Source organism: Rhipicephalus microplus, chromosome 1 (genome assembly GCF_043290135.1).
Source record: "Rhipicephalus microplus isolate Deutch F79 chromosome 1, USDA_Rmic, whole genome shotgun sequence".
Classification (NCBI taxonomy): domain Eukaryota; kingdom Metazoa; phylum Arthropoda; class Arachnida; order Ixodida; family Ixodidae; genus Rhipicephalus; species Rhipicephalus microplus.
The window spans coordinates 72,286,000-72,312,080 of record NC_134700.1 but is presented as its reverse complement, the minus strand read 5'-3'; the positions used below and the strand labels follow the sequence as shown (position 1 = coordinate 72,312,080).

At 44.8% G+C, this 26,081-nt stretch overlaps 1 protein-coding gene across 1 annotated transcript in view; it reads left to right on the top strand.

Annotated features, from left to right (window-relative positions):
• LOC119177985 (ATP-dependent translocase ABCB1) overlaps positions 1 to 26,081 on the top strand; it is a 147,324-nt gene that overhangs the window by 50,332 nt on the left and 70,911 nt on the right. Inside the window, exons 10-17 of the mRNA XM_075866304.1 lie at positions 788 to 901; positions 5,789 to 5,905; positions 8,198 to 8,323; positions 9,865 to 10,068; positions 12,116 to 12,286; positions 13,473 to 13,637; positions 15,198 to 15,248; positions 25,875 to 26,006. Of these exons, the coding sequence (XP_075722419.1) occupies positions 788 to 901; positions 5,789 to 5,905; positions 8,198 to 8,323; positions 9,865 to 10,068; positions 12,116 to 12,286; positions 13,473 to 13,637; positions 15,198 to 15,248; positions 25,875 to 26,006 (1,080 nt within the window). The remainder of the gene's footprint in view (positions 1 to 787; positions 902 to 5,788; positions 5,906 to 8,197; positions 8,324 to 9,864; positions 10,069 to 12,115; positions 12,287 to 13,472; positions 13,638 to 15,197; positions 15,249 to 25,874; positions 26,007 to 26,081) is intronic.

Below are 26,081 nucleotides of genomic sequence, written 5' to 3'. Positions count from 1 at the left end.
GTAGGGCTCAGTGGACGTCTGTGTACGTACAGCCAATTGCTTTCGGGCATCAAGCTGTTGACCAAACGGGTTGCCAAAAAGGTCGCGGAGCTGTTGTTTAAACATTTCCCAGCTTGTGATTTCGTGCTCGTGGGTCTCAAACCATGTGCGAGGGGTCTCGTCAAGATAGAAAACGACATTCACAAGCATAGCGGTTGGGTCCCAGCCATATTGCTTGCTGATGCGCTCGTACATGCTAAGCCACTTGTCCACACTCGCGTTGTCCTCTCCAGTAAAGGTATCAGGATCACGGGGTTGCGATAGGGCGACGTACCTGGTTGCTGTCGTTGCTGAGGTAGGTGGCGAAGCCGTATTCTCATCCGGAGCCATGGTAGCAGACTTAAGGAGGTGTCCACTGCGTAGCTCCGTTGTCAGAAGAGCACCCAGCACTTCCACCAAGATGTTAGGTGGAAAATAAAAGTTGTCAGTCCGTAGCCACAACGCAGCTCACCAACAACGTCCACTTCTTCACTATCAGTCTGAGGCACCTTTCTTGGGTATGCCCCACTATGCCCTCTTTCAGTCAGACGAAATCACGTAACAATATTTAGCATATGCGTCGTTCACTTTTCCGCCCGCCAGTTTTAAAACCTTTGAGTCACTACCATCAACATCAATGCACCGAATAGCTGAAAGTTGTGGCTAGCACATTATAACTATGAGACGTGAGATGTCTGAGACACTTTTGTTAATGCGCTTGTAGCAGTCACAGAACTTTTGTATATCAATATTTTTCACTCTAAAACAGGTGTTCTTCAGCGTGCTCATGTTCTCCATGAGTTTGGGACAAGCGACGCCATACTTTCACGCTTTCGCCAATGCGAAACGTGCAGCCGGCAAAGTCTATCAAGTTATCGACAGGGTGAGTGTTGGTGTCATGCACGCCGCTCTGTGAACAGCTTTGGCAGGTTTATGAGCTTGCGTCATTTAAATTGTGCCACATTGTGAGAACATACAGTAGTTTGACTGCACTAAATCTTACAGTTGAACCATTGGCTTTTTGGAACAAGCCTGTTATTTGTCTCTCGAGCTGATGTTACAATTGATTAATATTCGTTTGTAGCTCTTGTGAAGGAACGTGATAACATTTTTAGTATGCTTGCACGCAGCTGAAGTGAGATAAACGTGAGTGTCATGGCTTCAGGAATTGACTCGTTGTGATGATTTCCCAAGCATGGCAAGAATATAAAATGAGAATTGTAAACTTCGTGCCGGCTCGTGGTCTGTGGTGCGTGACCTCGCAATTTTGTGGCTGAATAAAACGCTGCTGATAACTGGTAGATATTGGCTTCGCATTTCTAAGTGCTAATACGTAGTGGCTTGGTATAAGATGTCGGACACTATAAAAATACTAGCAAACCAAAGTCTAGAGCATGTCAGTATCAAGACGCTTGAGATGAAGATTTCATTTAGAATAAGTAACCTCAGCAACTGCAGCTTCCACTGTTTATTTAAATCCCGGCTGCGGCGGCTGCATTTCCGAAGGAGGCGCAAATGTTGTAGGCCCGTGTGCTCACATTTGGGTGCACGTCAAAGAACCCCAGGTGGTCGAAATTTCTGGAGCCCTCCACTACGGCGTCTCTCATAACGATATGGTGGTTTTGGGACGTTAAACCCCACATATCAATCACTGTTTATTTAACACAAAATAAGATGCACTTCTCACTTCCTCTAAACACGTCTATTGTATTCATACAATGCAGTATCAGGTGCAACAGCCATTAAATATACTTAGCATGTGTGCCAACTCATAACAGTGGACTCGTGCCTCTTCGAAATCTCAGTGACTGTAATTTAAACGCTGGTGATTGAACGAGCAGTTATGAAGAGAATAATATGAAAACTGTGACACGAAAAGAGCAATGAAATGCTGCAAAATGCAAGCACAACTTTTTGCGTTTCTGAGCTTTTGATTGTTTTCCGTCTCTTTCCGTCCCGACGTTCTTATGATAACTAAATCGACAGTGAGCACATAACCAAATGCGGGAAAATATTTTATTTATTCTTCATTTAGGGCTGATCCTGGCATTCCTAATATATTTTTTTTACTTCGTCACACTTCTGCATAATAAAACAACTTGGCCATTGCTCCTGCTTGTGCGCCCATTTTTTGGCTTCTGTGTCTATCGGCAATAAAACCATCCGTTCGGTCTTTTCATGCTAGCCTCTTCACGGGCACTGGCGAATGCCGAAAGCACTCCAGCGCGCTTGTCTTCTGGCAGTCTCCATCCTGCGGTTCTGTCATCTATTACTGTTTATTTGTTCTACTATGTATCGTCGACAAATAGTGCTTGCTCAAACGAACGCACGTTCCGTGCACTTGACTGCCCTACAGCAGCAGGGGATTTGCGATGTGCAAACATAATGAAAACGTGGTTGTCACTTGAACCGGCCGTATACACACACACACACACACACACACACACACACACATATATATATATATATATATATATATATATATACACTGGTGCGGAGTGGCTTATTTAGAGCAATGGCGAAGACAATAATAGGCCTGAACTCCTGAAACAAAATCATGAGACTGCAGGGATAAACTCAAGCTATATGTATGTATGCGCGATATATATATATATATATATATATATATATATATATATATATATATATATATATATATATATATATATATATATATATATATATATATATTATATATATATATATATATATATATATATATATATATATATGCCTCGTAGGAACTATAAAGAAATTTGAATGGCACTTTTCATCATGTATACTTTGGCAGCCTCTTCAAAAAAATTGCCTGCAGCTTCCCTCAGGGGAACACTGAGGAGGATGCGGACCATATAATTGGTTAACGGGGTGTTAAAGTGCGACTTACTTGGGTCGATGGCTAAATTGGTTAACGTGGTTGTGAAATGGGGTGTTAAATTGCGACTTACTTGGGTCGATGGCTAAATTGGTTAACGTGGTTGTAGGAGGGGGTGTTAAATGAGTGAACACGTACACACGTATGCGAAAGGGCGGCGCTGGTCGAAGGGACGTCGATCATTGTGTTTGTGGATTCGTTGGAATTCATTTCACCGCGACCTTGGACGTCGACGCGCCGTACAAACCAACCGACGAGCGGCAACTGAGCGAGCGAGTGCCGACCTTGAGTATATATACTGCACGACGGCGCATGCACTGTCAGCTGTTGAATGTTCTCGAAGCGCGACGCCACATGCGCGTCCACTGGAGAATCAGGAGAATTGTAGATGTCCAACGCGGTGTGTAGAGGAGGAAGGGTGCACAGATGGTGGAGGAGTGAAGCGCGCGCGGTGTGTAGAGGAGGAAGGAACGCACAGATGGTGGAAGAGTGGGCGACGGCGCGACGGCGCATGCGCGCGCGTCAACTGTCGAATGTTCGAGAAGCGGTGCGGACGGCGCACTACAAGGCGCGAGTATAAGATGCTCCGCATCTAAAAGTTACGAGGAGCACGTCACCATGTTTGTAGAAACCACTTTCATCTAGCGCTTGAAGCTTTTCCGGCACACTACCGTGTACTGTATAACACGAAAATATTGAAATTATGTTTCTTCGATACGCTTTCAGAATATAAAAACTATGAACGTCTGTTGTAAAGTGTCCAAAAATAATTGCCAAGCATTCCGGCTGAAAAAACGCGAAAGTGCTGAATAAACATCACAATAATCAAAGTATGTTTGTTTAAGACACCTCCATCAATAGAACAATGACTATGTTAAGCATTCAGTGCCATATAAGTCGGGCACATGCATTGTGGATTTTTCTGTCAGCCTCAGAGCAAGAAGCTTGTTCTGAAAAAAAAAGTCAGTTGCTCGGCACGCACAGGAAAGATCAATTGGCTTTTTAACTAAATATATTGCCTAGTTGTCTACTAAATATGTGTTATGCCATCGCTGTGATAAATGTGATTAGAAAACACTGATTAGAACAACTGAGTTGGTCACTGTTGTGAGAAACACCAGCTAATTTGCTGCGGCTGAGGCCCCGACGGAGCCGCTGTTACTTGTTTCCCCGTCGCCCTCGTCCCCGCCCCGTCGCGCTGCAGCGGGCGCAACTGACCCTACAGCTGACACGTGCTCTCCCATAGAAAGCTGCTTGACGCGGCAGGCCGTACCGCGTGCTTTTAAAGACGACAGTCTTTCTTGGGGACCTTCGACAAAAAAAAAATTTTGGTCTGTTTGTATATTTGTCTGTTTGTCCGGTCTTAACGGTATCTCAAACGGTCGACCTTATATGCAGCACCCACCACTACTGCTCAAGGTTTAGCGTTTGCACTTGTGCGATTGTGAAATAAAAAGCAATTGTTGCGCATATCTGAGGTACCACAATAACTCGTCGTTGTTTTGTAGGTGTGTCTTTATACTAGAGTAAACATACACAAGTAATTCTAAGGAACCTAGCGTTAAACACACTGAGCTAGCAGTGCGACGCGATGCTCAAAAAAAGGCAAGTGTTACCAACGCTTTGCTAAAACGAGACGGTGGTGGAACTTGTCCGTCGCTTTGCGTTCTAGACCTGATCGCCTCCGAGAATGGCATGCATCTTCGCCGGCGCGCATGCCTTCCTTCGTTTTCGAAGATGAATGCCAGAGGGCGCTCGTTTATAACGTGCCTCAGTGTGCTCGTTCGCCTTCGCTGCACGCTCGAGGCAGCGCCTCCAGAATACCATTCACTGATTTTATTGCACAGAACATCAAATAAATGTTTTGTTCACTCTCTCCGGAAGCAAGACTATCGTCTTTCGACGACATTTGCAGATCACATGCAGATCCGGGGCCAAAAATTTCATCCAGCGGCCGTGCTACAGGTCATGTTCACGGGCAAAACGACGCGTACTGTAGAAATTTCACAGCGTTCGGCTGATCCCGGGTGCAGTATATAGCAGTAGCTCACATGTATAATGCATTTACTGAAGCTGTGCAAGGCTACAGTCTCTCAGCAAAAATGTGTCCCTTTGTAAACTCGCATGCTCGAAGAACAAAACAGTCAAGGCCGATCACACCACCATAGCTTTTTCAAGCATGTTACAACCTAACAGCTCAAAAGCTCGCTTGTTACACCTTGCAATAAAAAATGGTGCGTTTATTGCACTCATGCTCACGAACTGTTCTCGTCCGTCCGGAAGTCACGACCTATACTCGTCTTTACGGCCATTTGAATGCATCTTTTCGCACGTATGTTTGGCAGCCAGTTGGATGCCAGTTGATTGCCAGTTGATCACGGATCTTCGCCATAAGATCGCTGCGCGTATGGTCCGGGACGCTGGCGACTACTGAAAAAGTGACATTTGTTGTTAACGATTGTTCGCAGCAGCTACTTTGATGTTGGAAAAAGCAATAACGATGGAACTGATAGAAACTAGCCACACCGTTTTGTCCGTAAAGTTGACTTTGCCGTGGAAAAACGGACGGTTTTCCGTCATTTTGCATCAATTGACGGTGGTCTTCGAAGAGCGATGTGAGTGGCGCAAGGAATAGGTACGTGCCACTCTGCTACCGGCGGTAGCATACATAGAGGGATATTGGAATTTAACACCTTCTTCCTCGTTACCTCGTGAATCCACACGTGCTGATTTTGTCAGAAATTCAGAACAGCTTCCTTGAATTCAGCAATGATTGTGAAGCCGAGTAAATTGAGTCGGTTGCTCAAATCTTCTGTACACATCTTTTTCCCCAGCAGTGATACCACGTGTCGATAGAGTTTGGTTGCTTAGTCTTGTTTGTATTCACTCTGCCAGAAACCGGCCATCGACAGCAGGTCTACCGAAGGGATCAAGCCGATGGAGTTTGAAGGCGCCATCCAATTCAACGAGGTCACATTCTCCTACCCTTCCCTCCCCACCACCGACACACCGGTGAGTCGTCTAAGGAAGCATGCGCAGATGCGATACAGTTATACAGCAGCAAAAAGTGCGCCTTTTATAGTTGGACGCCATAGCAAAATACTGCTCTAGTGCGTACTTCAACCAGTTAGTTTATACTTATTATTCTATAGTGTTACACGACAAGTTTAGATTATGGATTATAAAGCTGAACGTGCCTCGTGTCAGCGAAACTTTTGCACATGAGTGCATTCTGTGTAATGGACAGCACGCTTTCAACCACGGTAATCATGCGCGTGAAATCTTTTCGAACATGATATGCTCTCGGTAAATGGTCTTAAGAAAAGAGGTGCAGTAACGCGTGTACCTTTTGTAGTGCGTGGCATTCTTTAAAGCATGAATTCATTATTATAATCACATGTTCTGGTGCTTGATGACAATGTACACATGTACCACGTATTATTACTGTAATATCAGCTGTACTATTGTGAAGCATGTATACATGACACAAGTGTTTTTAAAGCATGAAATGTATTTTTACTGCATTTATAAGCAGTGATAGGGTTTTTTCCCACTGAATTTCCAAGCAAAGATTGGGCTTTGTGGTAGAACACCTGCTTTCTACGGAAGTGACCCGGCTTTGATCCTCACTAAAACCAGGAAATTTTTATTACTCGTTTTATTTGCATCTTTCTCAATCTCTCAGTCGCACACAAGATGAGTTTTTTGCTCACAACCAATGACGCCGATGGGAGAATTTTGGCGAAATGATCTCTTTAACGCTATCGCATTATTAGTCTGTTTTCGTGTCCTATTTAAGAATCCCACCCCTTGGAGAGCATAGATAGAAAGATCTAGCTGTTCATACCCGCCATGAAGCAGCAGCTGTAGCTCTTTATCTGGAGCCCAGTGGCGAAAACAGCACATGAAATGCTCTTAAGTGGGGACTATTTTAGTTTGTCGGCGTCCCCAGAAAAGCTATCTAAATAAAACGTTTCACTTATTTATTATTTCAAATATGAAATTGTTGCGCATATTAGTATAGGCTACGGAGTTTCTTCTGGTTTTCTTAGTTGCATCGTGAACATGTGCCTGTTATTCTTGGCCACAGTGCTGTCATACCAGTTGTGGCGAAATAACTCTTCTACGCCAAGTAAACGGTCATTTCCAAAGTTAAGCCGTATCTTTGCGCCGTGTCGTTTCATTTTAGCGAATCGATTGGCCTAAATGTTCACCACAGTTTATTCGTTCTACCTTTCGCTCACTAATTTTTCGAAAAATATAAGTTTTTGAATGAATATGACATATTCAATGTGAAAATCAGTATGACATCTTTTTTGTCATTCCAGTTCGTCCACTATTTCAATGTTCCTTGATGTATTCTTCCTGAGGCATCAGGCCCGTTTGCTCAGATTTACGTGAACGTTAAAGAACCCCAGGTGGTCGAAATTTCCAGAGCCCTCCACTACGGCATCTCTCATAATCAAATGGTGGTTTCGGGACAATAAACCCCACATATCAATCAAATCTTCCCGAGGCATCTTTGCTGCTTTCATTTTTGTTGACTTTTTTCCACCGGGGCAGCAATTTAAAATAAAGGGATCATTATATTTACGAAATAGATACGGTTATCGAATAAATCGGAATTGCTATGTGCAAATGCTCTCATTTACAGTGGAACACTTCTGTGGCGAACATGCGCGAAAGGCCGCATGTTGTTTCGCTAACGAATACTACTTGGCGTGAAGATTCACACGCCCTTGCACTGACAATGCGCAGAGCACAGGCGCCTTGCTCATCTTCTGTGGTTACCTTCAGTGCTTCACTATGGGCGAGTTTGCGTGATAAACTATTCGAGCACCGTTGCGTTGCATACTACAAGGCATATCCGCGCTTATTATGCCTGGAGTTATTTCTTTCGGTTCAAATATGACTCCTAATACTATTTCTAGAAAGGTAGTTTCAATATCGGTGCTGCGCACATGATCCCCTGTTTTCAAAGTAACGTACTTATACTCCAAAGGACCTCACGCACGACGCCTGAAAAATCTGTCAAAGTACTATGCTAAATGATTCTAATTACAGGAAAGCACTCCATATAGCTGCGCACATGTGCCGTCAAATTCATACTTGTAGTGTGCACGATGAGCCGAGATTATAGTGTTTCGTCTGCAAAAATGGGCTTACGCTGTATAGCGCGCAGCCGGTTCCGAAAAGGTCCACTATGCTTCATAAGAGTACTTCAGGCTTGGTGTCTTGCGTTCTTTGTGTACATCTTTTCACTGAGCACGTCCCCGTAGTGCATCGTGATATTCTACACTGCAGGCACTGCACAACTTCTCGATGTCCATCGATCCGGGAGAGACGGTCGCGGTTATCGGGAGGCAGAAGTGCGGCAAGAGCACCATCATTAGCCTCATGCAGAGATTCTACGACGTCACTGGTGGACAGGTGGGCTACTCCGCTTGGCTATAGGCTCTGTTAACGGCTTTAAAAAGCGATACCCTTACTTAATGCTGGTAATAGAGTTGTCTAACATATGGTGAGCTAGGACTTGGTTTTCATTTCTATCTGATTCGTAACGATAAAGACTTCTAATATTGATATTGCGATAGCATTCTATGGACACTCGAGGCGGAATTTTGCCACACGTCATTTACCGTATATATATATATATATATATATATATATATATATATATATATATATATATATATATATATATATATATATATATATATATATATATATATATATGTGAAAATGATCAAGAAAAAGATTCCGGCACGCGGAATCGAACATCCGACCTTTCAAGTGTGAGTGCGAGGCGTTAGCCACAGAGCCACGAAGGAGCACCTTCTTCAACGCCGAAACAGCAAACTACTTATATCTACCACTTACCGCTGGCGATGGCCAGCTATGGGGAAATATCGTGTTTTAAGCATTACGATCGACATTGCGCAATGAGCGCGTGTCGCCAGATCGTCACGACGTGGTGGCGACACATTCTCATTTCCCACCCGTACTTTGCCCCATGGAGAACGTGGGGGGGGGGGGACGCTCGCACGTGCGCTCGCCTATCTCATGGTAAGGACAATCGTATGCCTTGGGATTTCACAGGAACAATTATGTTGTAGTTACCGGGCGCAAAAAGGTCACTGCACTCATTTCACAATTTCCGTTTGCTTTTCAGACACAGTGAACTAACAACTGACACACTTATTCGCGTTGATTTGTACCTGTGGGTACGTTTCGTGCGTAATTTGTGCGTGAGAAACGCGGGTCAGGTTTCTCTCAGCTTGCCATTCTTCGCGTGACCTTCCAATTCGTTGGTATTGTGTTCATTGCTTCGCCTCAGAAGAAGAATCAAAAAGAAATGTTCACAGGCAGGGCAGGTTGCGCGAAGGCAAGATAACCGCTGGTCATCAAGCGTCACAGACTGGACTCCAAAAGCAGGCAAGCGGGTGATGAAGAGACAGAAAGCTAGATGGGCAGATGGGATAAGAAAGTTTGCGGGTATTGCATGGCAGCAGCAATCGCTGGACCAAGTGAACTGCTGGAACACGGGAGAGGCCTTTGTTCTGCAGTGTGCGTAGTCAGGATGATGATGATGTCGCGGTACCGATGAGTGGGACACCCTCGTTGCTGTTGACAAGTCGTGCGGCCTCGCTGTCATCATCTGGACGTATACGTCTTTCCTGTCATCATTTGTAAATGTTCCTTAACACCTACTGATCAGGCTAAGGTGCTTTCGTGCGAGGGTACTCTCATTTGTTCCAGCATTAGTAATATAAATAGAAAGAACCAAAAGAACCGGCAATAGGTGCTTTTAACCTAGAGGTACTGTGGTATCGCACTTATTTCTTTAGCGACAGCTTGTCAGGAAGCGATAAGCTTTACTCCACTGCTTTTCTATGCTACTGTTTAGGACGCAGTTATGCATGCGCCCCCGGCTGGTTTCGTTTAGAAAGTGTTCACTGCGATGTCTGCAGATCCTGGTGGATCAGAAAGATATACGCTCCTACAACATAGGCTGGCTGCGAGGGCAGATGGGCGTGGTGGGTCAGCGGCCCGTCCTGTTCGATGCCACGGTGTCCGAAAACATCCGTCTTGGCCTGGGCACCGCCACGCAGCACGACATCGAACAAGCCGCCATCGCAGCCAACGCGCACCACTTTGTGCTCAAGCTGCCCAAGGTAAAAACTCGCGGATTGCTTATCAGTTAACAGAGGCAAGTGGCCACGTAAGTAACTCATGAAGATCTCCTCAAATGGTAATGAAAAAATAATAGAAGGCCTTACGGCCCTAACCTTATCTAGAGTGAGCGTTCCTTCAACTTCACGTGCGTTCGTGAGATTTGTAGCACCGTGTATTTGTTAATTGATATTCTCGTAGGGAAGCAATGCTTCTGTCAGCGCAGGGCTGGTGCCCTTACCAATAATCATATCCTCATTGGAAGGAAACAGCTGCAGTAAAGGATGCCTGATTGAGCGCAATATTTAGGAGCCTATATATTTGGTAGCATGATGCAGAGCCAACGAATGATTTAAAGCACATATTATTAGGAAACCATTCAAATATATTTCACTACCCATGGTTCAGCTCTTAAATTCCTTTCAGCCCTTTGGAGAGTACACGGCTTTTGACCAATAGGAAGGGGATCCCTTGTAGAAGTCAGAAACTGACGGCATGCCTTCCTCCTCCTTTCCCCTTTATTCCTACGCTCATCATAATGATGATCGTTGTGTTCACATCGTTGGCCCGCTTCCAAGACAATCTTCGTCGTCCATTTTCATCATAATTTTGACCGCGACAAAACTAAACCACATATGGCTCCATACAACAAGAACTGCCAAGCTATCACACTCGTCGGGCGGGTAGTTCGAACTTACTTCCCTTGTAAAATGTTCACGCGATCTTTTCGTTCGCTGGCTTACATATACGTCGATGCGTGATGCACTCAACGTCTGGCACTAACCATCATGCACTATGTGTGTGCGAATTAGTCTCGCATGCACTTTGAGAATATTTTTTAGTAAAAAAAAGCACTTTTGATTAGTACAAGATCAGTTCGTGGTTACAGGTTGAGTCGAAACTATCTCGATTTTGGAGAGGACCTTTTCTATTCCATCGATGTTTCAACAGCTTGAAGCAATTTTCAATTACGGGAACTCTTCTGGTTAGACCGTGCTGCTTACATGTGGTAAATCTGTCATAACAAGTTTTGTTGGCCAGTGCTTCGCCCATTCTTGGCATAATGTCGTGTTTCTGAAAGTCTTTGTTGGCTCTAACTCTTGTCTGTTTCAGGCATTCTTCAGCTGTCACATGTGAATACCTTCTTGTCTACCTTTTCTAGAATTCCTTTCCTTTCGACGTCATTATTTTGTGCAAGCTTCCAGGTGCTTCCGCTTTGTCCATCGGTCGCTTACGCCTTGACCATGATTGCTTCACTTATTCAGTCGCATACTACGGGATTACCCTCTCTCCTTCAGGTTCCGCTCCGGTGACCGAGAGAGGGATTCGTGTGGCTGATAGTGATCCACACTTGTCATGTTCAACTCTATTTGTATGTTTGTTTTCTCGTGAACTTGCACCTTTTCTAGGCTTGGTCCATTGGTCTCCATGACACACACTTGACTTAGTGTTACTGCAATGTTATGATACTCTACAGTCTTACCTATATATTGCTAGGCGAGGAAGTGGCTTGCTTAGACCCCATAGCTTTAGTAAAGTGCTGAGTGGTAATGTGGACATGTACTAGTACAGTGTAACGTGCGCCAAAGCAAGTATACATGCCCATTTTGACAATTTGATTTCATAAAAATGAGTCTGACGTGGCCGAGAATGAAATAAAAAGGTTATTTTCACCAGCGTTTTGAAAGAACAATATTCACCACAGAACAACGAAGTGCTAGCATACATGAAAAGTTATTGAGTATCTTGGCCAATAACTAAAAGCGGAGCCTACTTATGAAAATCAAGTTCACGGAAGAAGAAAGATGAGCTCGAGCACATACTGCAGACAATCGAGAACCGTGGAGGGCAATTTATGACAAATATATGCCTGAAGCGGTAAATATACAACTTGCGGTAGTGTATCGGGTCCTATTCGGCATGACACACGTGGTTTGTCCTCGTGCAAGCAGCGCTTTTCTGGCGAAATGCAGAATTATAGCAGGCGCTGTTCGAATGTATACGCTTCGACGAGGCGATCAGTAAGCGTAGCGAAACGCCTCCCCACAGAAATACGACACTCTTGTGGGCCCCCACGGTCATCCCTTGAACTCGAGCGAGACGCAGCGGTTGGGCATCGCGCGTGCCATGGTACGCAACCCACGCATATTCCTGCTCGACGACCAGCCGAGCACACTGGACTCCGAGGCGGACATGGCGGTGCAGGTGGCCCTGGACAAAGTGCGTGCAGAGGCGAAGTGCTTTGTTGCTCTTTTACAACCTTTTGAATAAAAAATGAAGATATGAGAATGACGAGGTATGCTATATATATAGAGTGAAGTGGCAAGCACAACCATATTGACGAAACCACTTCGCTGCCAGGTCGACCAGCTATATGATTTATTGAGGCCTTTTCGTTCCAGCGAAAGGAGTTCGTTGCTTACTTTACTATGCATTCGTTGCTTTGTCGTTATGGCGAAACTGACTTTTTATGCGTTTCATGCACTGATGTTACAAGCAACGGTGTTTTTATTTCAATTTAAGCAGGCAACAAGTCTGAGCTTCCGTAAAGGAGACAATGCGATAAATCGCTTTCCACTAGTCACCCCTGCTAGGAAAAACTAACTGAGCATGGTAATCGCCGTTGGCGTGCTCGGCAACAACCGCCAACGCGTAGCGACTGCGCTGCTCCGTCCGAAAGTAACTTGTGTTAATCATTATTTTCAACAATGATTTCACATGTATGCGTGACAAACACGAGATAGTGACAATTATTTTATGACATTATTCCCTTGGCTTGCTTCGTAGATTTTCGCTGCGATGCAAAGCAGTCAGCCTGAAACTACTTACAACGCACATAAGAGCCAAACAGTGCCTTGTATGCAGTCTCTAGCTGACGGCGTCACATTTCCTCGAGTCTCGCAGTGTGCGGGATTTGCCGGATTTTATATAAATCTGCAAACAGCACATTTGGAAATTTGGAATTGACCTTATCTTTAGCTCAAGAGCGAAATGCGTCACAATATTTTCTGCAGAAAAGCCTCCACTGCAAGTCACACTTGAGTTTTCGAGTGAACTGCGGTCATACATGCACCGCGAAAAGTACATGTCTGAGGTAATTGATATTTGGGCTGTAAGTAAGACAGAAATTGCATATTGGAACGGTCTTGCGTAAGCACACTAGGGACGTAAATCTGAAGACCGAGTAAATTAAAAGGCCAGTATCTTTTGGACGCCTTCGTCGCATGACGTTCTTGCGTTTGACTACTAGTTTTGCTGAATTTTAATTTGTTTGTGAGGCTTATGCTCACATAGCCTGTCCCGTTCAGCGTCAAATTGCAAGGTTGCGTGATAAGGCGGAGCAAAAAGTTTTCTAAAAATATTTGTTTTACTCGTAATTGCTATTGATGAAGTAAATTTCCCACAGGCTCGCGCAGGGCGCACGGCGCTCATAATGGCCCAGCGGTTATCCACGATTCGCTGTGCCGACCGCGTGATTGTGATGCGAGCGGGACGCGTGGTGGACATTGGCAGTCACACCGAGCTCATCAAAAAGGGCTCGGCACCCTACATCGACATTATCACCACTCAGGTACCGTTACTGTCATGACTCATTTGTAGGGGATTTGTAGAGAGTACCAGGATTTACACAATTATTGTGGCATGTAGCAGATAGGCAGCAAAAATTACGACTGAATAAGACAGCTTCGCTGTTAAAAAGGATATGCAGTAAGTTTGTACAAAGCGCGAAGCTTGACACGGCCAAGCACGAGCATGTTGGCTCTTGTTCGGCAACCAATTTTTTTCAGATTTCTCTGACGAGCTCGGTGGCCTCCTTTGTTTCTTTGCAGTTTACTGTTTCTTTCTTCCTGCCTTTTTCGCCTCTGGTCATTCTATAGTGAACTATAGATAGCTTATTCTTCTTTCTTTCTTTCTTTCTTTCTTTCTTTCTTTCTTTCTTTCTTTCTTTCTTTCTTTCTTTCTTTCTTTCTTTCTTTCTTTCTTTCTTTCTTTCTTTCTTTCTTTCTTCCTTTCTTTCTTTCTTTCTTTCTTCTTTTCTTCATTTCTTTCTTTCTTTTTTTCTCTCTCTATTTCCCTCTTTATCTTTCTGGTTCTGTGTGCGAGATCAGTGCACGTTGAGCAGCACCAGATGGTCGAAATTTCTGGAACCCTCTACGATGGCGTCTCTCATTCTGTTGTTTTTGGGACGTAAAACTGCATATTATAGTATTGTTATTGTTATTATCACATAGTATTATTATAAATATAACTATTTTATTAATATTTCTTGGCGCGCAGCGTGATGAAATGTTTTCATGTCTCTGAGCAAGTGCCCGGTGTCGAAAGTGCCGCGCAACGTAGACATATTCGACGAAAATGCTTGTGGTCTGCGTACCAAGACAAATGAGGTCTTCGCTAGCGTTCTTTCGTCATGTTTTGCTATTATTACTATTTCGAAACCTAGATGGGCACTGAAATTTCGTCCTCTGACATTTTACCCCGACCTTCCTTAGTGACCCAGAGTTCAGTGCAACCAAACGGAAATCCAGTGGCGTGCTGATTTCCATTGACAGTTCACTGAAAAAAAAAATGGAAGAAAATACCGACAATTCTTTGAAGAATTAATCTGGTTAAAATTCACCCTTCAATGCTGAAACAAATTGTTGACTGTTTCCATTTAGCGCCCAGCATTTTCTCTTGTTTTTTTTTCATGATGTCATATGTACCATTGAGCTTGTGATACCTTCTCATCGTGGGCACAGAATACTTGTTCTTGGAGGCTTGAATACACCTGAAATCGACTGGAGCACGCTTTCTGTTTCCCATTATAATTACTTCATTTTAGAAAAAGTGCAGCCTGCTCTTGGCATTTCTGGCGTTTAGTTCTATTCTGCATTAGAGCTCAGTCGCCAATTACAAAGACAATGTCTTTAACCTCTATATGTCAAACGATGAACCCGTTTACGTTTCTCGCTCCAACATCTCACTTGTTTGTCCTGACAAGTGCTACCTACCAAATAACGTAAGATTATTTGCATGGGCCGAAACAAGGAGCTACAGCTGTCAAATAAGCCAATCTCAAAGATTTGCATTCAAGAGATGTGACTACACAGGCTTGTATCATTACTTGTCAGCCATTGGTTGCTCAAAGGTTACTGATAAAGCTAATGTTGATGGCAAAGTTGTGCAGGTACCTGTGCAGGTAAGTTATACTAGAAAGCATGTGTAATTTTACTTAGCATTATATACCTAAACAAGAAAATGTCCCCACTGGCTGTCTTCTGAACATATCAGTGCACTGAAACGTAAAGATCTCGCGCGCAGAAGCCTAAATGTTCGTCATTATACGAGTGGAAGGAAAGTTCAGCCATTTATGAACTCTCCTATACGTCTTTATAAACGGGACTACAGTTAATATATTGCATTATTAAAAATGCATCTGACAGCGCGAACGGTCAAGCAAAAGTGAGGAGTCCTTGAGGCTACTGAATTTGAACGATGTCGAAACGCAGGTTGTCCCTGACTGTTATTCTACGCATTTTTCATCCGGTACAAGGCATAAGGTTCAAGCACTCGGATCAGAAAACAACCCAGGGCAGTTACCACATCTAGTGATCTGTCGCTGGATGAAAGCTTATCTGCTCACTCATTAGGCGCTTAAAACCATCCTTATCTTGTGGCCCAAATGGCATCGCTTCCGCCATACTAAACTCTTTCAGTAGTGCATATACCTTAGAACTTACTACAATATTTATTAACTGTCTGAACACTTTCACATTGCCTAGCATGTAGACAACTGCATGTGTTTTGTTTTCAGTATTAAGCCAGGCTTCAATACTGATGCTCCTAAGCATTGCCCGATTTCTCCTTTGTGCCGCATCGAATATTTTTCTGCTGACTCTTCAGAGCATATTGCATGCCAGCGTCAAAAACTCACTGATTTCCAATCAAGACTGGTTTTTTGCTGGCCGCTCAACTACCACAAGTCTTAAAAGTTTCATGACTCGAATATCCCCACCTATTTCTCCGAGAGGGCAAGTTGACGTAGTCTACTGTGACCTCAGCAAGGTTTTTGACGTAGTCAGTCACTCAATGATTCTGGTTAAACTTGCACGCTTTGATGTTGACTCTTCTGTTGTAAATCTCCTGCACAGCTATCAGCTTAATACATCATGTTATCTTTTCGTATATTGCCAAGCGTCACCTTTATGCAAAGTGACCAGTGCAGTTTATTCAAAGTGGCCAAAAAATGAACGTAGGCCGAATACCGACCCAAAGGGTCGGTATTTGGCCAACGCTTATTTTTTGTTCATGTTACAATATTTGTTTTGTAATTCGTAATTCCTCGTTTCAATCTTACGCCAATGACATCAATGTTTTTAAAGACATTTATTCAGTTGACGACTGTCACTTGCTGCAGTAAAATTTGTGCTCTTCCCCGAATGTTGTAACAAAAAACTTTCTCTAAATACATCAATCCCCAAATGAATTAGTATTTCTCGCTAAACAATCATGGCGTCGTTTTCATACTCTGTCAATACTGTGTCTTTGTGCAAATCTTCTGAAATTAGTGATCTTGCTGTTCTTTCTTCTGCTGACGCTAACCTTTTTTCTCCTGACATAAGCGTGCTGCCATGCGAGGCCTCCGTTCTGTCGGATGTGTTTGTAAAATCTCTCAACAATTCAGTTCTACAGCGTTCCACAAATGGTACACCACAATATGTATTCCTAAACTTGAATGCGCGTGGGTGATCTGGAATGGCTCGCTAAATCCTGTACTCACGCTATTGAGTGAATACAGAAAAAAATAATTAGCATTTACAATAATCGTTTGGCGAGAAAAAAAAGACGTTGGATCTGGTTCTAAGACTGCTAGGGTGTTATCACTGTCATCTCTTTACTGCCGATGACATCAAATTGTGTTAACCTGTTATTTCTTTACCACCTAGTTCAAGTTATGATATCCTGCCCTTTACTATCCAGTTGTATTAATTTTCGAACTCTGCCTAAGTTAACGAGAGAATCATCTGTTTCGCGTACCTGCCAGCTTCTTCCAACATTCCACTGTTAACGCAAAGTCTTTCTAATGGAGAATTGCTCGATCTTGGTGCTTACCGTGGTCCATAGCCATTGATTTTATTTATCTGAGCTTTTGACTGTCCTAACATTGTTTTGCACAATGTACAGGTTCTTCCCTTTTCTGGTTCTCAGAAAGCCTTCCACATATTTGTGTGTATTCACAATTACTTTTCACTCCTATTTCATGATTCTCATGTTGCCATTTTGTTCTTCCGCTTTTTGCGTTGATTTCTTTCTCTATGTGTTTTCGCTGTTTTCATGTGTTTGCTTTTTTGAACACTGTCGGTATCGTATTGTTTTTTTGCAAGCACCTGCAAAAAGACCCTAATGTTGTTCCTGGGCAGGTTGAATAAATGATTAATTGATTGGTACCATAATATTATTAATATTATTATAATATTATTATTATTATTATTATTATTATTATTATTTTATTATTATTATTATTATTATTATTATTATTATTATTATTATTATTATTATTATTATTATTATTATTATTATTATTATTATTATTATTATTATTATTATTATTATTATTATAATATCTTTCCGTTACATTACCTCTTTTCGTCACTCATACTGGTACGCTTTATCCTCTCTCTCTCTCCTCCTTTTCTGCCTACTCATCCTGAAATAATTTCCTACCCCCTTGCTAAGCCTCATACCATACAAGGCTATATGCCATGTTACGTCAGCGTGCCTGTATAGCGAAGGGTTCACGACTCTCGCCTTGGAATCGCGAGAACGCTACTTCATATGTCGCCACCACATGAGAAATATATTTAGCGGTGAAGCACTTTGTCACTAGTCACGCGTAACCTAGATAAAAACAGACGAGAAAGAAAAGAGGCAGAAGAAATGAATGACTATTTCTCGTCTCCTTTCCTAGATGACGTTACTCTGCTGCTACTTTCCGAAATGCCGCTACACTCCGATTTGCTGCTGCACGTGCTTTGCCTGATTGCGCAAAGAAAGAGAGCCTCTCTCAGTCTCCTGGATAGTCGCTGTACGTGGTGGATCGTTGGTGGGACATGGACGGAGACGAGCGGCAGGCGCGTTGAAGACGCTTGCGCTCGGCTTCCTTGGTTCGTGTCTCCTCCGTGTTATCCGCGCACCGTCTGAAATCTCGAATGCGATCGGACGCATAGACGCATGCACGGAAGAACACACGGGCGAATGAATGGACAAACGCTTCGCCCCTTCAATCATCTATCACTCCGTGAAAATGCTGTGATAGTTTTTGCCAACTTTTTCTTTGTCTTTCTTTATCTTGCTCCCTTCTCGTCACACCTCTCGTTTTCCCCTTTCAGCACGTTGGACAAAATGGTGCAGACGCTCTGCCTGTGAAGCTGAAGACGAAGAGGAGGCCGAAGCGAGGCACTCGGCTGCTGACCCGCCGGTTGCGGGATTTAATCCCAGCTGCGGCGGCTGCATTTTCGATTGAGGCAAAAATGGTAGAGGTTTGCGTGCCTATATTTAGGCGCACGTTAAAGAACCCCAGGTGGTCGAAATTTCCGCAGCCCTTCACTACGGCGTCTTTCATAATCATATGGTGGTTTTAGGGAGGCCGAAGCGAGTGCGTGCCGGTTTATGATGTTCATATTTTTGGCTCACGACACGTTAGGGAGTTTTCTTATAGGGGCGCCAAAGCCCTTCGCCTAGTCTAGGTTCGAGTCATGCAGGAGATGAGTTTTCCAATAGGGTTTCACTCTTACCGATTGTGTGTATCGTTGGCAGCACCACTACCGCGTCAATGAGAAGCTGCTACAAAAATAAAAGTACAAGATAGCGTTTATTTTATAATAATGAAAAAATAATATAACTTGCGTTTATTGCTTAAGTGTAAAAAAGGTTTTTTTAAATATCAAAAGGCGTCTTTAATATCAAAAAGCGATGGGCTCAGTTTACATGTCTAAAGGCTGAAGAGCCATGCGCTACAGGCTAAATGCTTTAATATCTACCTCACGGTATATCCTACTGAAACGGTTTTTTTATAATAATCGACAAAAGCGAACCTGATGCATTCGAACAATAATCGCATGCCATACTTTCATTGTTTATATGAACTGACAAATAAACGTCTATTTAGAAAACGGTATATCGTGCGAGGCCCGGTGTCGCCCTAAGGTGGAAGCGTTCTCTAGTCCAGGAACCCTCTGGCTTCGACTGCTCTCTTGGCCCTGGCGACGAGGTGTCACTGGTCTTCCAGGTCCTCGAGGACGAGCTTGGGATCCCACGTTTCCATTAGGTGGTCGTCGTTTATTCTTGGGGCTTGGTCCCGCTCTAGTTGCACGAGCATGGCACAGGTATTCCAGGAGCAAATGTGCCAGGGTGTCTGGTACGCTGCAGAGCGGGCACATGTAGCCATGTTCGTTCGGTAGAGGCGGTGCATTAATATTCCATGTATGTAAGTATTGCTTTGTAGGTGTCTGAAAATCACGCTCTTATCTTTGGTTAGTCTTAGATGGGGTGGAAGGTACACTCGTCGCTCCAGTTTGTTGTGTTGAAGTAGTGACGAGAAGGTGTTTTCTACTACCTTCATCTCTGCAGCCACGCATTCGGTATCCTTTGGTCCCAGGACAGCCCGGCTGACGTGCTCGCGGGCAGCGGCATAAGCCGCTTCATTTCCCTGTAGACCCTCGTGTCCAGGAACCCAGATTACGCAGGTATATAGAAGTGGAGAGCTTCGCTGCTGCAGAATGTTAATAGGCACTCGGCAATGCCGTTTACAAGATCTGATGGTTGCACCAGAACACAGCCTAGCGGGTAGGCGCAGCAAAACCGAGTCTTCCAATGCGTAGCCTAGCGAGTAGACGCAGCAAAACCGAATTTGCACGTGCATATCATTTTATTTGTTAGTTGTGAGCAAGCGGTCACGGTTGATTATGTAAGCGCCCAGGAAGCGTACTTTGCAAACGTGCCAAAAAGGGCACTGACACTTCAGCGTGTCACTGTGTTCAGCGAGCGTTCCATTTTCTTAGTATCTCTGGTGGTCGGTACCAACAACGCTGAGGCGGCCCAAAGAGCTTCGTTGCGCCCTCTGGTTCAATGTCGGGTGCCTATTGCGTCGGCTGGGACGAGGCCCTTCGCATAATTCCGGCAAGCGGCTTGCGCGTCAGTGAAAATCATCGCGGCGTCTTTACATGTGGTGATGGCTAGAGCGATTGCCGCTTCTTCCGCTGCGTCTGAGTCGCGTGCCTTCACTGTGGCCGACACTAACTCTCGGCCTTGAGAGTCGACGACGCTGATAGCATACCCGTTTCTACGGGGGTACTTGGCCGCGTCCGTATAGCGGGCGTTCGGATCTTGTCTGAACTTTTGTTGAAAAGCATTTGCTCTAGCCTTTCGTCTTCCTTTGTGGAATGTGGCGTGCATGTTGCGTTGGATAGGCGCGATGAACAGGGACTCTCGAATGTCCACCGGGAGGCGCATTTTCCGGTCTGCATCCGCAATGTATGATTCACTGTAGTTGAGATACCGGAGTAGCGACCTCCCGGTGGGCGTGAGCTTGAGTCGTTCCAGCTGGCTGTTCTTGTGAGTCTCCGCGAGCTCTTTCCACGTGTTGTGGACACCCATCTTAAGAAGTTGTGAAGTAGAAGCCATGGGTGGTAGTCCCATGGCGGCTTTGGTTGCCTTTCTTATCATATTATTAGGTTTTTCTACTTCCGAAGTTTTTAAACTGCGGAAAAAAAGTTTATCATACGTGAGGCGGCTGGTGAGCAGAGCTTGCATTATTCGTAGGGTGTCGTGTTCTTTAAGCCCATTGCATTGGTTTGCGATCCTCTTGACGAGGTGCGTGAGCTCCGAGAGAGTCCTATGGAGTCTCGGTATCGTGGCCGCTCCCGATCTATTTTCGTGTATGTGATGTACGAGCACCCGTAGCTTATCAACTTTCGGAATATCTGTCATGTTGAGGGTGACGCAAGGGTCGGGCTCTTCGTATATGGGAGGCCTGCCTCTCGTTCTTGCTTTGAGTAAAATGTGCTCAGACTTTTCAGGGCACAGTTGAGGCCGCAGTATCGGAGATACCTTTCGGTGGTGTTTACGGCATCTTGTAAGCAGCTCTCTTGTCTCCCGATGCTCGAAGCCTTGGTCCAGAGCGTGATGTCGTAAGCGTAGATCTCGTGCCATACATCTGGTATTTTATCGAGAACCTTAGGCAGATTGATCAAGGCCACGTTGAACACAAGCGGTGGCATGACCAAACCATGTGGCGCGTCTCTTTTAGGTAGTTGGGAGCTTTTGCTGCGGATGTTCCAGATGTCCAAAGTTGCTGTACGGTCCATCAAAAAGTTTCGGACATACGTGTAGGTCCTAACGCCGCAGCCGCTTCTTTCAAGGTTCATGAGGATCGCGTCATGGCTTACGTTGTCGAAGGCCCCTTCGACATCGACTCCAAATATTGAGTACTTGGTTCGGTGACTGAGGTGATCAAGAAGGTCTTCTTTAAGTAGTAAAAGCACGTCGTGCGTCGAGAGGAGCTGTCTGAAGCCAAACATCGTATCTAGCAGGTGCCCATTATCTTCTAGGTGCAGGGTCAAGCGGTCATATGCCATATACTCAACTTCTTTATGTAGTAAAAGCACGTCCTGCGTCGAGAGGAGCTGTCTGAAGCCAAACATCGTATCTAGTAGGTGCTCATTATCTTCTAGGTGCAGGGTCAAGTGGTCATATGCCATATACTCAAATAGCTTTCCCACACACGAGGAGAGGGAAATCAGGCGCAAGTTATCAATGCGGATAGGTTTGTTAGGCTTGGAAATAATGGTGATCTCCGAGTGTTTCCAAACCGCAGGCAGCTCTCCTTTCTCCCAGCAACCGTTGTAATATTAGAGAACAGCTTTAATGGCCTGGTGCAGTAAGGTTGACGATTCGGTCTTTTCCGGGACTGGTATTTCTTGTCAACTTTGATAGGGCAGCGTAAAGTTCCGCTTGCGTGAAGGGCCGGCCATCGTCAGGCTTTGGTGTTCCCGCATATTCCTTGGTGTTAAATGACGCGACAGCGGGTGCGTCTCCGCAAAGCTTTTTCACCAATTCTTGAAAGAGATGTTCTTCCGATCCGGCGTAGTTTTGAGTAGGCTTGTGAAGATGCTGCTTCTGTGCCGCTTTGGAGGGTTGCATGCCAATGAGAGAGCGTAGCAGGTGCCAGGTTTTTTTGGTGCTGAGAATTCCCTGTAGCTTGTCCCAAAAAGAATGCCAGTTCTGGCTGGCGAGCTGGTTGGCATAATCTTGACTTTGCTTGGTGAGGAGAGCGATGTGTCGCTGAAGCTTCCTGTTAAGCTTTTGCCGCTTCCACCTCCTGAGAAGTCCTCTCCTAGCCTCCCAGAGGTGCGGAAGATGGGCATCGACTGCGGGCATATCGCTGTTGAGCTGTATGTTTTAGTGTGTCGTTCGTATGTATCTAAAACATTGTTGAACCACTTTTCAGTGTCAGTTATAGCGGTTTCAACAGCGAGGTCATCCCTGTAGAAATTTCATGCCGTTAAGCGTGCTATTCCTGTTTTGGTCTGGCGACGAGTGTGCGCTACGTCAAGTTGAAGGATATGGTAATTGCTGCCTAAGGTTTCTGGTAGCACACTCCACTCTGCCCGGGTGACGTTCGCCGTCAAGGTGAGATCGGGATTGGTGTCCCTGAATATGCTGTTTGTTCTGCTCGTCTTCTGGAGAGGGTCGTTCCACAATGTTAGTCCGTGGTGCTGGGTGACATCGTGCACCCTAGAGCCTTTCTTCGTGGTGATATGATAGCCCCATGCCGTGTGTGAGGCATTGAAGTTTCCCACTATGACGATCTGGTGGCCTTTTGTGCGCTTCCTGAGTTCTCGTACGAAGTGATAGAAATCTGGTAGTTGGTCTCGAGAGGGGCTGTGCACGTTGGCTATGAATAAATGTTTTTGCGTCTTTCGTTCTGGCAGAAGTTCTATGAGGATGTGCTTCGTCTGTGTTTGCTCGACATCATGTTTTTGCACTGAGTTTTCTTGACGCGTATGGCAGTGCGTTGGGTTTGGGCACAGGTCGTGTATCCTTGCAGTCCTGGGTGTTGGTTTCCTGGAGTGGGATGATGTGGAGTTGGTTAGACTTGATGAATTCTTGAAGGCTCGTATGTCGTGGACGGCACGATTTACAGTTCCATGCCATATGCGTATAGTTGATTGCTGTGTTTTTAACTCATGGTAACGGCTCACCATCTTCGATTGATTCGACGTCACGTCGGTGATCGGGAGTGGGTAAGACTGAACGAGAGGCGTTGTGGCTGTTCGCCTGCACCTTTTTTCGATTGAGTTGGCGTGAGTTGCCGAAGGTGTCGAGCTGTGCCACGGTGACATAAGTTTTCTTCATGTGTGCAATAAAATAGTTTAATTGGGCAGTGATACCGTCAATCTTGGCATTTAGCGTGGTAATTCTCTGTTCAAAGGTTGTGGCCGTTTTTTCGATTGTTGATTGGACAATCTTTTCCATCGTGGCGTGGATGTTTCTCATAAAAGCTTCCTGCAATATCGCGCACCTAGCATCCACAAGAGCTTGGATGTCCACCTTAGGCAGCATCTTGCCCGGCTGCAAGCTTGTGTCTTCTACTACTTGGCATTGTTGTTGCACATTTTCAGATTTTTTTCGCTGCTCCTGGCATTTTCGAAGTAGTTTGTCTATGAACTCTTGTTGTCTTTTTTTACTCTGAAGCAGCTTGTCAATAAGACTTTGTTGGTTTTGCAATTGGCCTTGCTGATTCTGGAGCTACCTCTGCTGGTGTTTTGCAGTCTATCTTTGAAGGCCTCTATGGATGTGGTTTCTGGCGATGTAGAGGTAAAGCTGCTGCTACCACTCGAGTCGCTTACCATGGCGGCGTAGCTCGTTCGTTTGGCTGATGGCGAGCGCTTGCGAGAGTGGGAGCGTGAAGTAGGTCGCAAGATGGACTTGGATTTACTGCGCCTGGGCAAGCTGGTTCTGCTCCTACTGCTTGATCTAGCTACAGAGGTGTTAAGCTAGGGGAACTCTTCTCCAATGGAGCTCCACTGGTTGTCTATTTACTGTATCCTGTTGAGGTGCTGTTGTCTTATATTGTAGGGTGGTTGATTTGGCTTTAGTCTCCTCTTGCACTCTTTGCTTGTAGTTTCGTGCCCTTCTCCGCAGATCTTGCAAGTGGGTTTGTACTCATGTCCCTGATTTGTCCAGCATTGCCACATTTGTAGCAGAAATCTGGGACAGGCCTTGGACAGATGTCTTGACGGCGTCCCGCGTTGCCACAGGTTCAGCAGTATTGAACGGATTTGCGTAATGGTCTGCATCGGAAGTCTACGCTCTGGAAGATTATGTAGAAGGGAACATGCGGTCATTCGAAGAATACAACTGCCGCGGACGATTGACCCAGCATTAGGGCATTAAGAACGGTGTATCGTGCCGGTGCGCGGATTCCAGCCATGAGTTCTGCGTTGCCTGTTCCAGGTATTGAGCCAGTGATGACGCTTCTGGAGACGTCTCCGGAGTGCGTACTTGGCCGTTCACAGCGTATAAATTTCCTCCAAGCTGTATTTTCTGGATGCTTACCAGCTTCATGGCGTCTTCTTTGGCGGCGGTGCTTGCGATGATAAGGCTTTCCATTATCTGGACTTGTAGGCTTACCTTGTCGTTAATGTGTTGCGGTGACGGTCCACTCGCTCTGCCGATGGCTTGCGTGACAGCGATGGTGTTTCATTTGGGAGGTCAAGACCGGCTTGCGGGCGGTAGACAATCTCAATGTCATCGAACGGCAGAGGTGGCATCTTGAACCTGCGTTGTAGCTGTGATGGTGATGATTTTAGCGTCTGCTCTGTGATAGGTGGCTGCTCTATGGGTTGGTTGGCTGGTGTCCTTGGATTGGCGACCGCCTTTTTGTCTTTCTTACTTCTCGTGTTCAAGTGCTTTCCGTTTCAATTGTTCTGCCAGTGCTAGCGTCATAGGTCCACGAATGGAGCTTCCCTTTTTTATCTTTCATGTGATAGCAAACACATGCGCAGCCTCTCTATAGTTTCGTTTGTATTAATCATTTTGATTTGCTGTTAATTCATAAACACTGACTTTGAAAAATATTATCTAATAATTGCTGTTCACTGCTTATTTCCTGGTTCTCAATTGCCTAATTGACTCCATTCAATGGCCAAAGACCACTCCATTCAATAGCTTTATTGTTTACGTTGATAATGTGTTGACTGCTCCAATTGAAAACTCGAAAATACTTTTTCCATATTGTTTTAACTATTTTCTACCCCCCTTCGGAGTGAATAAAAGCCCGTAAAGTAGCAACAAATAAAAAAATACATAAAATATTTTAAACGCCACTTAGCCACAACGATTCCCGCGGGAGCGTATAACTAGGCGCCTTCATTTGCATCAATAAAAATGATTGGAAGCTGATGAAAGGAAGCATTTTAGACGTGCAGGTCAGCATTTACGTATTCGGTGTTTTGAGAGGAATATGACCCGCGCCATTTTCGAGTGCAACTGGGTTATGTGACAATCTTTAGTGGTGTGTACTGCCGTACATGTATTCTGTTTCTGAGAAATAGTTTGAGAGATCGCAGGTTGGCACTTACCACGTGCTCTCTCAGCGTAACTTGTTCGATGGCTAAGGAATGCATGTGACAATTACTAATTTCATAAAAAGTCTCAAAGTGATCGCACACTCCTGGTTATAGTGACTGATGCATTTAATGGTGGAATGTTGAATGTAGCAATCTGAATAATCGACGATGTGACATGCTGTGACCTGACGCAGATGACCCCACAAAAGGACGACGGCGGGACGCAGACTCCGCCCCAGAATCGAATGACGATGCGCCGGGTTCGCACGCTGTCCTTCTCGCAGCTGCGGCAGCCCTTTATACTCAAGAACTTGCAGCACGGTGATGTACGCACGTACATAAATATGTCATTTCACCGCTTTCCTTTTACGCACACACACACACACACACACACACGCACA